Here is a 13,914-nt window from a genome sequence, read left to right on the forward strand (position 1 = left end):
ATAGTTGTGTGCTTGTTTGAACTCTATTTCCGACAAATATCTTCCTCTTACGGCATTTTTAGGTGTGGGTCGTCCAGTATTGGAGAATATTGACAAGTTCCCACTGGAAGGCACTTCACCGCCATCATCATGCCGTGGAACGCGATTGATTCTCGTTCTCATATGAGGTTCGAAATAATACGAGATAAATGTTGAGATCTCCTCAACAATATAGGCTTCACATATCGAAGCCTCAACATGCGCCTTGTTCTTAACCTTTTTTCTTGAGATTAAACAAGTACCTGCATTGAAATATTAATCAAGTATTTTCAATTAAGAAAAACATATAAAATACTTTTATATATGAATTACATTGCAACTGTAATATCTAACCGTTCGAATGGGTACATCCATCTATATTGGACCGGTCCTCCAGCTTTTGCCTCGAACGGTAGATGTATAGGGAGATGCTCCATTGAGTAAAAAAATGATGGAGGGAATATCATCTCAAGTTTGCATAGTGTCTCGACGATATTCGTTTGAAGCCTCTCAATGTGATCAACATTCAACTTGTTGGAGCATATATCTCTGAAGAAATGACTGATCTCCGTGAGTGCATCCCATATTCCCTTTGGCAACAAATCACGAAAAGCTAATGGGATGAGTGTTTGCATAAACACGTGGCAGTCATGACTCTTCATTCCATACAATCTGCAGTCCTCTATATTAACCAGCCTTGATATGTTCGATGCATGTCCATCCGGAAAACACAGACTCTTAAGCCATTTATAGACTAGTAGTTGTGCGTTTTTCTCTAACACGAAGCTTGCTCTTGATTTTGCGACCCGTGACTCATCATAAACCAACTCCATATTTTTTCGGTTACAGTATAAAGCTATATCCAATCTAGCCTTGATGTTGTCCTTTGTCTTCCCCTTCACATCCATGACGGTGTTGAAAATATTCTCAAACATGTTCTTTTCGATGTGCATGACGTCAAGGTTATGGCGAAGCAGATTGGTCTTCCAATAAGGAAGCTCAAAAAAGATACTTTGCTTTACCCAATTATGGGTCAAACCAAAACCATGAAACTTTTGCTTTCCTGATTGAAGGCCAAACACATATCATCGTACTCTGAGACAACATCATGCAATTCTTCACCAGAAAGACGCGGGGATGCAACATCTTTTTCAACTCTGCCAACAAAGAAATCTTTTCTGTTCTTTCTGTACCTGTGATGAAGTGGCAAGAAGCGACGGTGACAGTCAAAAAAAGAAGCTTTACCTCCATTTGCTAGCGTGAATGCCTTGTTGTTTTCCATGCAGTATGGACATGCGAGTTTCCCATGCGTGCTCCAACCAGAAAGCATTCCATAAGCTGGAAAATCATTGATAGTCCACATCAATGCCGCCCTCATAAGGAAATTTTGTTTCCTTGATATATCATAAGTTAGAGCTCCGGAGGACCACAACTGCGCCAACTCATCAATCAACGGTCGAAGACAAACATCTATATTCCGCCCCGGGCTTCTTGGACCGGGTATGACAGTAGATAAAAACATGAACTCCGGCCTCATACACATTCCCGGTGGCAAGTTATAAACTGTGAGTATGACCGGCCAACAAGAATAAGGAGTAGCAAATGACCCAAATGGGTTGAATCCGTCTGTACACAACCCAAGACGCACATTTCTTGATTCAGCTGAAAAGTGAGGATGAACACTGTTAAAGCGTTTCCACGCTTCGCCGTCAGAAGGATGAACCATCACTCCATCAACCGCATGGTGTGCTTGGTGCCATGTCATGTGCTCAGCAGTCCTTGGTGACATGAATAACCTCTGCAGTCTAGGTGTGATCGGGAAGTATCTAAGTTTTTTATAAGCCACTAGAGTCTTTCCCCTGCCAGTTCTAGGTTTGTAACGGGAATGCCCGCATGTCATGCACTCGGTCATCTCAGCATTTTCAAGGTAGTATAACATGCAGAAGTTAGGGCATATGTCAAATTTCTGGTATCCTAAACCGAGGGGTTTCATCATGGACTTCGCAGCATAGAAGTTCTCTTTCAGCCTGTTCCCTTCAGGTAAAATGCTTCTTGCCCATTCAATAATCTTGTCATACCCGGCCTCACTCAACCCGTGATCTGACTTGATGGTGAACACCTGTGCTACGGCCGATAATTTACTATGGTTCGTGCAGCCATCCCATAATGGTTCGTCAGATTCTTTCAACAAATCAAAAAACCTAGCTGCATCTACATTAGGTTCTTCTTCTACGATTGGACATTGACTGTCATTACCTTGATTCATTTTCATTGCATCCATAACCATATTTCTGTAAGGATTAGTGTTGTCATTTGCCGTTTCATGCACGTTACTAGCACTAGAAGTAGACCCAACCACCGTTTCTTCCATTCTCCTCTCACTCTCGCTAACAAATACTTCTCCATGTGCATACCAACACTGGTAATTCTCCATAAACCCTTTGTGTATAAGATGTATCATTACAACATCTGGATGCAGATACTTTTTATTTTCACACTTCCTGCATGGACACCTAATACCGCCTCCAGTAAAATTTCTGGGAATAGATGTTACGAAATTAATAAAACCCTGAACCCCATTACAATAATCCATCCTCCGCAATCCTTGGGGTGAATCTCGATACATCCATGAACGATCATCCATGACTTATATCGAACCTCTATAAAATTATGATGACATCATGTATTAATTAACTAAGTTAGGTAAATAAACTTGTACAAATATTACTTTAACTCGAGATTATCCAACAAACCAATCACAACTTCTCATAAATATTAAATATTCATTATCATTTATCAATGTCCATACGAATTAAAAAAATATAAATTTACGGAAATTACCACTCCGCAATACCATTGATAAAACTTTAAACGGGTCCATTAAGCAAGCTATTAATTATTTCAAAATAGCACATGTAATTCGGTAATTCCATAAAGAAATAACAATTTACAAACAAATACAATCTTACAAAATCTAAAACAAACCATAACAGGTACAAAATTATACATTCATATACTACAAGTTTGTTTGAGAAATAACAATAAAACATGTACATCTACTAACAAAATACATATACTAAAAAAACAATAAAATTGACATTTAATTAAATGTTAACATTTAAAAAGATATAATTACTTACAAAAATTGATAAAATCCGTCGGTAAATAAGAACACGCGCGGATGCTGTGACCACAAAACTTCAAGAAATATAACTTGTTGTGCTGCTATGAGGAAGATTTTTTTTTGGGGGGGGAGGGGGGCTGGTTGTTTGCAGATGGGGAGAGTTGGGATGAGGAAGAAGAAGGAGAAATAGGGGATGAGAGGGTCGGCAGAGCTGTCATATATTAACTTTTTCTGACGGTTTTACCGACGGACACTCCGTCGGTGATTATGCCGGTGATTCTGACGGAAACATAGACATGTCACCGTACGGATCTGCCATTTCAAATCCCTCGGTGAGTCCGTCGGAAATTTAAACGGCGAACCGGTCACATCACTTTACGGGCACTGTACGGGCAGTTGTTTTGAATCCGTCGGTGATTCCGTCGGAAAAAAAAACCCCTCCAAAACCTCCACGTCAGCGACCCGCCTTTTTTAAAATTCAGAAACTTTTACGTCCGTAATTCAGTCGGTATATATCGACGGAAAATTTCCGTTGGTATTTACCGATTGAATTACGGACGGAAAAGTTTGCGTCGGTTTTTACCGACTGAATTATGGACAGAAACTGGCCATCGGTAATTTCGACCTCAAAATACCGACAGAAATTATTCCGTTGGTATTTAGCGAATTTCTGGTAGTGTATGTGATATCCAGATTAAGATTAAGTACTCTCAAGTATTCTAATTAGAGTGCTAATTACTATATAATATCATGAACTTACCCTCCTGACCCATGCCCCAACTTGAGTTTAATAACTAATAAGAATAGCCATGAGCTGTGTGAGAGGCATGAAAATACCAACATACTCACGGCTAGTTTGCAGAGACAACATTAAGAAAAATATCATAATTATTGAGTAGTGGAAAAAATTAAATATTATCGTAATAGGTATGTCAGTTTGTTGATCAATCACATAAGTTTTTGGATCAATCCTTCCTTTACCTATCTATATTGTTCTTACATAATCCATGTGGAATTTTTTTTTTGATGTAAACACAATCATATTATCAAATATTGTACATCAAATAAAAAACTCCCATGATATTACAATTTGTGAGCTGCCTTCTTGCGCTCAAAGTCGGTTAAAAAGTTGCGTCATGAATCTGTGGACAAGTCAAATCTGGAACGATGAGCCACAATATGTACAGTACTTGCCAATCAACAGGGAGAGCTCACAATGTCATACGGAGTCCTATGATTTGGAAAGGTAGAATAAAGATTACCGATAAATTACGGATAAATTACGCAATTAGCATATAAAATACAAATAAATAGTAAAATAATTCAATTTTTTTTTGATAGAATAATACAGTGCAAGGATATCATTATTCAAAAACAAGACATTTAAATAAATTTTTAATATGTGTTTATAGAGAGAAATTGAGGATGTGGGTCAGTTTTTGAAGAGAGAGAAGGGCAACGTTTATGTGTTGTTCTTTGATTTAGAGAATTTAAATTTTAATTAATGTAGCTTTTTAAATATAATATCTTAAGTTGTTGTGTTTTAAATTGTGATATTTAACTATGTTGTACTTTCTAATAGCAATATTTATTAAATGATATATTATTGTTGTACAATATGATTAAACTATGTTATTTCATTAATTTGTTTTGAAATGGTATTATTCTATGAATTTTTTATGTTAGATGTGTTGATTTAAAAAAAAAAACAAACAAAGATTATTTAGAAATTCCAGAATGAAAGGTCCTATACCTTGCCATTCCAATTAATTTAGAGAGCCCGCGATTAATGCAGTCTCTTATATTATTTATTGACCGATTCAATTAAAGGAGAAAACGCTGAAGCAGGAGATTAAAAAAAAAAATTCTTGGTTTTTTTTATTATTTAATTTAGAAAATAATTTTAATTTTTTGGTCTGTTTACTACTTTTACTTTATTTTCAGGTTTATATATATATAAAACACGAAAACAACTTATTGAATTAGTACAAAATCATGGATGAAAAAATCGATAGTTAGAATGAACAAATAAAATAAGTAAACTTAACAGACAAATTTAAATAATTAAAAATCAGCATGAATTTTGACAATATCCTACAAAATTACTAGTATGAACAACTGAAGGTTTTGAACGAATGAGCCTGCAATTATGCATAGTTAGAAATTATAAAACTTGGAAATGAATTTTCCGAGTATTTACCAAATCTTCCACCCAATAGAAACTGATGTCACAGTTGTTGACGTATATCAAATTCTGTAATATAAGAACAAAGATGAATAGGAAATTTCACAATTAAAAATTCCAATAAATATTCCATTTCTTTTTATTCTATGAATACCTATCATTGGAGCCTAGGATCTTCATCTGCCATAGGAAACCATATCCCTTAGACATGATGTCCTTGCTACAGAAACCATTCTCAATGTTTCTCCAAGTCCTTTTTTTTCTCCTTCTAATTTGCATTCCTTCTTTCTTTGCCTTTCCTCCTAAATCCTCTGCAACTTCATTTGGTGCTGCCAAATATGTTGCTGCTGAAGGTAATAAAGAAGCGGAGGCTCTCCTAAAATGGAAAGCAAGTCTTGACGACAAGCACAGCCAATCTGTCCTGTCTTCTTGGGTTGGTAGCAGCCCTTGCAAGTGGCTTGGAATCACTTGTGACAATTCTGGAAGTGTCGCGGATTTCAGCCTTCCAAATTTCGGTCTGAGAGGTACACTTCATGGTTTCAACTTCTCATCCTTCCCCAATCTTCTCACTCTCAATCTCTGGAAAAATTCACTCTATGGAACTATTCCATCCCACATTAGTAACCTGACCAAAATCACCAATTTAGACTTGAGTGATAATCATTTCACAGGAAATATTCCACTTGAGATAGGATTGTTGACAAGTCTTAACTTTTTGTACCTTGATAAAAATAATCTCACTGGTTTGATCCCAGCTTCTATTGGAACTTTGAAACGCCTATCCATTCTCTATCTATGGTGGAACAAACTCTCTGGTTCTATTCCTTCTTCTATTGGGAACATGACTATGCTCACTCGACTTGATCTGAGCACAAATAATTTGTCTGCATCTGTTCCTCGGGAAATAGGACAACTCGAATCCCTTGTTGGTTTGAGCTTGTCCTTTAATAATCTTAATGGTTCTCTGCCCCCGGAGGTGAATAATCTCACACATTTGACGGTTTTGCAATTGTTTTCAAACAATTTCACTGGCCATTTACCACGAGACTTGTGCCTTGGTGGGTTACTAGTAAATTTTTCAGCCGGCTACAATCATTTTTCTGGTCCAATCCCTAGAAGCTTGCGAAATTGTACAGGTCTTTTTAGATTTAGGCTTGACTGGAACCAATTGACAGGGAATATTTCTGAAGATTTTGGCCTCTACCCAAACTTGAACTATGTGGACCTCAGTCACAATGATTTGTATGGTGAGCTTACGTGGAAATGGGGAGGTTTTCACAACTTGGCGAGCCTAAAATTGTCAAACAATAATATCACCGGTGAGATACCATCAGAGCTTGGAAAGGGTACTGGGCTACAAATGATTGATCTCTCGTCAAATCTCCTAAAGGGGACAATTCCAAAAGAATTGGGGCAGTTGAAGGCGTTGTTCAACCTTGCTCTTCATAACAACCATCTTTTTGGTGTCCTTCCCGTTGAAATCCAAATGCTATCTCAACTTCAATCCCTTAATTTAGCTTCTAATAATCTTGGTGGATCAATCCCAAAACAAGTGGGAGAGTGCTCAAATTTATTGCAATTGAACTTGAGTCATAATAAGTTCATAGGGAGCATCCCATCTGAGATAGGCTTCCTGCATTTTCTTGGAAATCTAGATCTCAGTGGGAATCTTCTGGCAGGAGAGATACCATCACAAATTGGGCAATTGAAACAGTTAGAAACGATGAACCTGTCTCACAACAAACTTTCAGGTTTGATTCCAAATGATTTTGTAGATTTGGTGAGCTTGACAGCTGTAGACATTTCCTACAATGAACTAGAGGGCCCTATCCCCAAAATCAAAGGCTTCATTGAAGCTCCATTTGAAGCTTTTATGAATAATAGTGGTCTCTGTGGAAATGCCAGTGGTCTAAAGCCTTGTACACTTCTTACAAGCAGGAGAAAGAGCAACAAAATTGTCATTTTGATTCTTTTTCCTCTCCTGGGCAGTCTACTTCTACTACTTATCATGGTTGGGTGTTTATACTTTCACCACCGAACAAGTAGAGAAAGAATTTCCTGTTTAGGAGAGCGACAAAGTCCACACAGTTTTGTAGTATGGGGCCATGAGGAAGAGATCCTACATGAAACTATCATCCAGGCCACTAATAATTTCAACTTCAATAACTGCATTGGGAGAGGGGGATATGGAATTGTTTATCGAGCCATGTTGCCAACTGGTCAGGTGGTTGCCGTGAAGAAACTTCACCCATCAAGAGAGGGCGAGCTTATGAATTTGAGAACTTTTAGAAATGAGATTCGCATGTTAATAGATATTCGACATCGGAATATTGTGAAGTTATATGGATTTTGTTCAATAATAGAGCACTCTTTTTTAGTTTACGAGTTCATAGAAAGGGGAAGTTTGAAGATGAATTTATCTAGCGAAGAACAGGCAATGGACTTGGATTGGAATAGAAGGCTTAATGTTGTTAAAGGAGTGGCCAACGGATTATCCTATTTGCACCATGATTGCTCGCCTCCAATCATTCATCGAGACATTTCCAGCAGCAATGTTCTTTTAGATTTGGAATACGAGGCTCATGTTTCGGATTTTGGGACAGCTCGGCTCTTGATGCCTGACTCAACCAACTGGACCTCATTTGCTGGCACCTTCGGATACACAGCTCCAGGTACATACTTGATTTCATTCTTAATATATATAAGCAGAACAATACTACCAGTACTATGAAAATGGAGGGCTACTTTTGGATGCTCTAAAGGTTATGTATAATAAATTGTCATATTAGCAGTACGGTACAGCCAGTACTATGAAAAAATGACCAGAATTTTTGCAGAGCTAGCTTACACAATGAGAGTGAACGAGAAGTGCGATGTCTACAGCTTTGGAGTGGTCACAATGGAAGTAATAATGGGAATGCATCCGGGTGATCTCATCTCATCTCTTTCTGCATCAGCATTTTCCTCCTCGTCGTGCTCACAAATGAACCAGCATGCATTGTTGAAGGATGTGATAGACCAACGTATCCCACTTCCTGAAAATCGAGTTGCAGAAGGTGTGGTCTCCATTATCAAAATAGCATTTGCATGCTTGCTTGCCAATCCCCAATCTAGGCCAACCATGCGACAAGTAGCTTCGAAGCTCATAGCTCGATGGCCTCCGCTGTCAAAGTCATTCTCCGCAATAACATTGGAAGATCTGATGCCTCAAACAACTGTGACAGGCTGAGAATTTTCCAAAAGATTTTCTGTAATTATATAGTATTTGATTGTTTCTACTTATGTTACTTTCAATTTTCGTAGCTTTGTTTGTAATAAATTATTTCTCTGCTTTGTATTTTGTTTCTTCAACGATTAATATGTTTTAGTACAGTATTATTATCAATGAAAGTGAATAAAGGCTCTCTGCTATAATGAGGACACCTGGGTTTCAAGATTCTGTTTCATCCCTTGTAATAAAGGAAATCTTCAATTCAATATTGAGCTGAAATGAATAAACTAGCATGAGAGGCTTTTAGAAGGAGATATACCAAGAATTGCTGCACATCCTATGCATCTGCACTTAAACTATGAATCCACACTGATCATACTACAAAAACTTAAACTATCAACTACACAGAGTTCTTCACAGTGAACTCTTGAAGAATCCTCCGTGCAGCCTGGATTACAGGGCTACAATAGCAAACTGTCAAAATGCATTTGCCTAAAAAAAAGAGAGTGAACAAGCGATTCGGCTTAAGGGAGTGAAAACTCTAAAGATAGCAGAATTACACAGAAGTGAACAGAGAAGTATCAATTCGGCAGAGAGAATTTCTGATGAATGGAGAGAGAAGGATCAATTGTATTCTTCTGAAAAATTCATTTCTCACACTGTTACATACCTTTATAAGCTATAGTTAGAAGCTTGTTTATGTTTTCTAACCTCTCTTTTATTTTCATCGATGAAGGCTAACAGACTTTTTTAATTGTCTAACAAAACTAACAATATTTTAACCATTTGATTCTCTGATCTCTTGACATGTGGCAAGACTAGGTCCTTTGATATCTTTACAAAACCAAGGGGGTATATTCTTCTAACAAAATTTCCTTAGAAGTAAGCACTGAAACACTTGAGGCAAACCATGAACTTTATGCAGATTTCAAAGTAGTATGTTGAGTTTGGGCAATTGATCGAAGAACTTGACATTCTATACAGCTTTATCCAGCCAGTTCTCAATCACCGCACCAAATTCCCAAACTATGCCATAAAGCATTGGGTTGTGTGCGGCATGAACTGGCCTTGCTTCATGTGACAGATTTTTCTACACAGATCGTTTGCTTGCACGTAGAAAGACTTTGTCGAGACAAAGATTTCAGAATTTGTGTCTGTTTGGTATTAAATTTAATAGTGCGGTGAATAGTTCTTAGATAAGAATATATTAAAATATTTTTTTATTTTTTTATAATTTTTAATATTAATATATCAAAATCATTGAAAAACATTAAAAATACATCAATTTAATTTTTTTTAAATACATTTTTAAAATATTTTTTTAAAAAAAAATTATCACATTTCCAAACACTCACTTAATATATATGATAATTTAATATAAATTTGATGAACATTAAGCTAAGTGAGTTTTTTATAATAATTATTTTATTTAATGGATAATAAATGATTTATAGATATTATTAAATTAGACTCAAAATCCATATATATATATATATATATATATATTATTTGGGATGAGATCGTTACAAAATGAAAATGAATAGAACAAGAAACAAATTTGATACCTCTCTGCTTCTCCTCGGCATGGCTTCTTCTTACGCAAAAATGTCATTTTGCTAGTAAATATTTGCCAAAAAACTCACCATATATTATTTATTACATGGCTTGCGCCAAGTAACCCTTAGTTGAATCATTTGTAAATTCCTCCCATCAACTACACAATCATTTTCATGGGTTCTGTTCATTTCCTTGCGGGTAGGGTTCTTCGGCTTAGTTATTTTGTTTCCTGTAATTAAAGTGATATAATTTTGCAGGGGCGAGCAGGCCCATGAGGCCCGCTTTTTTTATACACTAAATTGCAGTTTAAGCCCAAACAAATATAAAATAAATATGCGTTTCAAAAAATAAGCCAGAAACGCAGACAAACATGTATTCAAATGGATATATAGAATTTAATAGTAGTTATTGTTTTTTAAAATAATTATTTTAAAAAATATATTAAAATAGTATATAATTTTTATTTTTAAAAATTATTTTTATATTAATATATCAAAATAATTAAAAATGAAAATTAATTTAAGATAAAAAAAAACTATAAATTTTTTAAAAACATAACTACTCACCACAAAAACAAGCAGAATCCAAGTTGTAACGCAGTTTTCGAGGTTTATCATTTGAACATTCAAATCAAAACGGTTGGAATCAAATTTCCTTAAAGCCACTTTGTTTGCTTTTGAAAATCTTTGATGACAGCCAATGTTGGTATTTTAATATTTTTAAAACAAAAACAGAAATGATATCAAAATTCACGTTTTTAATTAATTTGCCAGTACCATTATTCCTCTTTCCTTTGAAGCATAACATTCAGAAAAATAAAAAATTATAACATATACTGCAACACCTAGGATATGCTTTTTATAGGTATATTTTTATATTGCAATTTCTACCATTACTATAGTTTATTACCCTACACACACACACACACACACACACACACACATATATATATATATATATATATATATAGAAAAAATTAATTAACCAATAGGTTAAGTCTCTTAATTATTCTCTTCATATTCGTTGTGTTACAAGTTAAAGAAAGGAGCTGGCGAAAGTTATTCATGTGATGAGGTAAGATGCTTGCATTAAATAAAATATTACCTGATAACTAGAATAATGTATCGAAATCTTGTTCACGTGTTCTCTGTATTTTGTCAGCCTGAATTTTGTGTCCTTTTCCTACAGAAAATAAACTAATTCGACGCCCCATCGGTTCATTATTTCCATTAGTTTGACTGGGGCAACTATCTCCTCCTGGACTCCAGTGAGCTCTACGCTTGGCAAAACCAGAGTGACTTTTTTAGTTTGTCTCCTTAAATAGAGAAGATAAAATTTTTATACAAATTGGAATACCATAGATTAAACTGGCACATTTGAGCACCTGGAAACCACCATATTGTAAGCTGTATGCCTTTACTGTTATCACTTTCTGAGCTGCAAATCAAATTAATTCCTAATTATGATGAACATGACTGCACCGCTTTAATTAGTCCTTCTAGTCTGTTTTATTGATGTGAATTTCCGAATTTGGAAGTGAGGACATATATATTCATCAGCTAGTACTACAACCAATTTACTAGTTGAATTTCTGATAGACGCTCTCTTCTTTTGATATTACTTGATCTATACAATTCTTTAACTCAGGATTTTCATGTTATTATCTACCGTCCTCTAACCCCAAAAGACTGGAGATGGATCCTGGTGTGTGTCAGTGGAACCGAAAGAAATGCGTGCAGCTTCTCCGCTGAATATTTTTGCTCCTCCTTTAGAAAGCTGATGCACTTGTAGCCATTCTCTCTTGAAGATTTTGAAAATGTCATTTGCTACAAGAGCAGTAATTTGAATGCTGAAAATGCTTTCTGCCCTTCAAAGAGACAACTAAGAATCTTTTTCAGCTGTGCTGGAAAGAAGTCGACCATTGAAGGCAAGCAGAAACTCTCTTGCTATTCTGGAAATTAAGTCTTTTCAAATTTGGTTTCATCTTTCTCTTCGGCGGAGCTCCTCTGGTACCACACCTTCGTGGTGCTAGCTATTGATGACTCATGACTCTTGTTTTTTCTCTTAACAGATAACATTAACTAATTGGACAGACTATCTTTGTGATTTCATAGAGATAACCAACATATATTCGCTATTTTTCAATTCCCATGAATAGTTGGACAGACTATCTTTGTGATTTCATAAAAAAAAATATCCTCGGGTAAACTTATATTGATGGTCAACACAACACCACAAGTCAGGTTATATTTTTTTAAATATAAAAAGAACAAAGTTAAAGTGATACTAGAATTTTCAAAGAAGTAAAAGAAATTCCAAACTTAGGTAACCGAGTCAATTAAATTTAATAGTTAATTTAATAATATAAAAAAATAATTTTAATTTAATAAAATTAAAAAAATCCAATTGCTAACTAATTTAATGTTGAGGGATAAAATCAGGAAAAAATAATTAATCTAAGAAGCTTCTCAATGTATTTTCAAATCTCAATCTAAGCAACTCAAATAAGAGGTATTATCTTATCTTATTTTGAGACAAAGAAAGAAGACTTGAATGGATCGATCATGATAAAAACAAAGTCCATCAGTGGTTTCATCTCTTAACTTGATTGAGCTAGAAAATAAAGCTGAAATACCTGAGAGAATACACAAACATCCAAGACTTGAGGATGTTTTTTTCATCCTTATTTTTTTTAATTACGCTCTTATATGCTTTAATTAATGACTTGGAGAATTGAAAGAATTGTACTACGTACGTTCAAAAACACGAAGAAAAGGAATGTCCAATTTGATATTCATAATATAAGTTTATTTTGATTCATTAATTTGTTTTCTATATTTTTTAAAGAGACTCGGAGAAAAATGATTTTAGAAAGAGAAAATTCTTGATTTCAATCGATTATAGCAACAAAAAATAATAATAATATTGGTATCAAAAGATTCTTTAGATAAAATAAGTTCTATTAAGGTATTATTTAGACTTTATTGTCCAGCAAAGATTTAGAGAATTGGGTTGAGTTTTGGTTTTAAAATTATTAATTAATAACTTACCAGGTTGATTCATTGAGTCGAGATTTATCGATAATTAAGACTCTTTTATTTTTGTGTTTAAAAAGTGTTTTTTTAAAAAATTAACTTTTTTTAATTTATTTTACTTCAAATTAATATGTTTTTGATGTTTTTAATTTTTTTTGATGTGCTGATATCAAAAATATTTAAAACAAAAACTACAAAAGAAAGTGATGTAGATAATAAAATGATTAAAATAAATATGTATTACTTTTGTAGTTTTTAATTATATTATTGTGCGTTGAATTATTAATATATTATAACATTGCAACATTAACATTCTATTTTTATTATTTTGTTAAACTAGCTACAATCCTATTATAAATATAATTTATTCATATTCATGATTTTGTTAACATATCCAACAATATCGATTAAAAAATTATTGGTATCAAATTAATAGTGGTGCATCTTATTTGTGTTCTCCAATAGATCAAGCTTGAGTGTTTTATTGCTCTCTCTTGTGTAATAATTATAGAGAGAAAAAAAGAAGAGAGAGGTTATTTTGGTCTCTTAAAAATTTAACTGTAAGAAGAAAGAAAGATGAGAAAGAAACTGATAAAAAAAAATTTTGTTTTTAGGAGGTGAGTGGGTGAGCCTGTTGTTAGAAAATAATATAAATCATATTCTAGAATCTCATCTATCAGCTTAAGCTATTAGCTTGAGATGGTTCTTTGATATGATATTAGAATCTTGATAATCAAGCGGTCACGGGTTCAAATCTCATTATTCCTATTTATTTGATAAAAAA

At 34.5% G+C, this 13,914-nt stretch overlaps 1 protein-coding gene and 1 non-coding gene across 8 annotated transcripts in view; both read left to right on the forward strand.

Moving 5' to 3' along the window:
* LOC18104063 (probable leucine-rich repeat receptor-like protein kinase At1g35710) overlaps positions 1-13,914 on the forward strand; it is a 119,614-nt gene that overhangs the window by 29,277 nt on the left and 76,423 nt on the right. The window contains exons 2-3 of one of the 7 annotated variants that reach the window (XM_052446444.1): positions 7,172-7,999; positions 8,165-8,551. In XM_052446444.1, coding sequence (XP_052302404.1) covers positions 7,172-7,999; positions 8,165-8,551 — 1,215 coding nt within the window. Of the gene's footprint in view, positions 1-5,478; positions 8,000-8,164; positions 8,552-13,914 lie in introns of those variants that run through there. The other 6 variants (XM_052446443.1, XM_052446441.1, XM_052446439.1 and 3 more) reach the window with 6 other exon arrangements.
* On the forward strand, positions 11,109-12,246 carry LOC18104064 (uncharacterized). The gene is made up of 2 exons (XR_008057102.1): positions 11,109-11,169; positions 11,284-12,246. It is a non-coding gene; the product is annotated as an uncharacterized LOC18104064 (transcript).

The sequence above is a fragment of the Populus trichocarpa genome, chromosome 13 (assembly GCF_000002775.5).
Source record: "Populus trichocarpa isolate Nisqually-1 chromosome 13, P.trichocarpa_v4.1, whole genome shotgun sequence".
Classification (NCBI taxonomy): Eukaryota; Viridiplantae; Streptophyta; class Magnoliopsida; order Malpighiales; family Salicaceae; genus Populus; species Populus trichocarpa.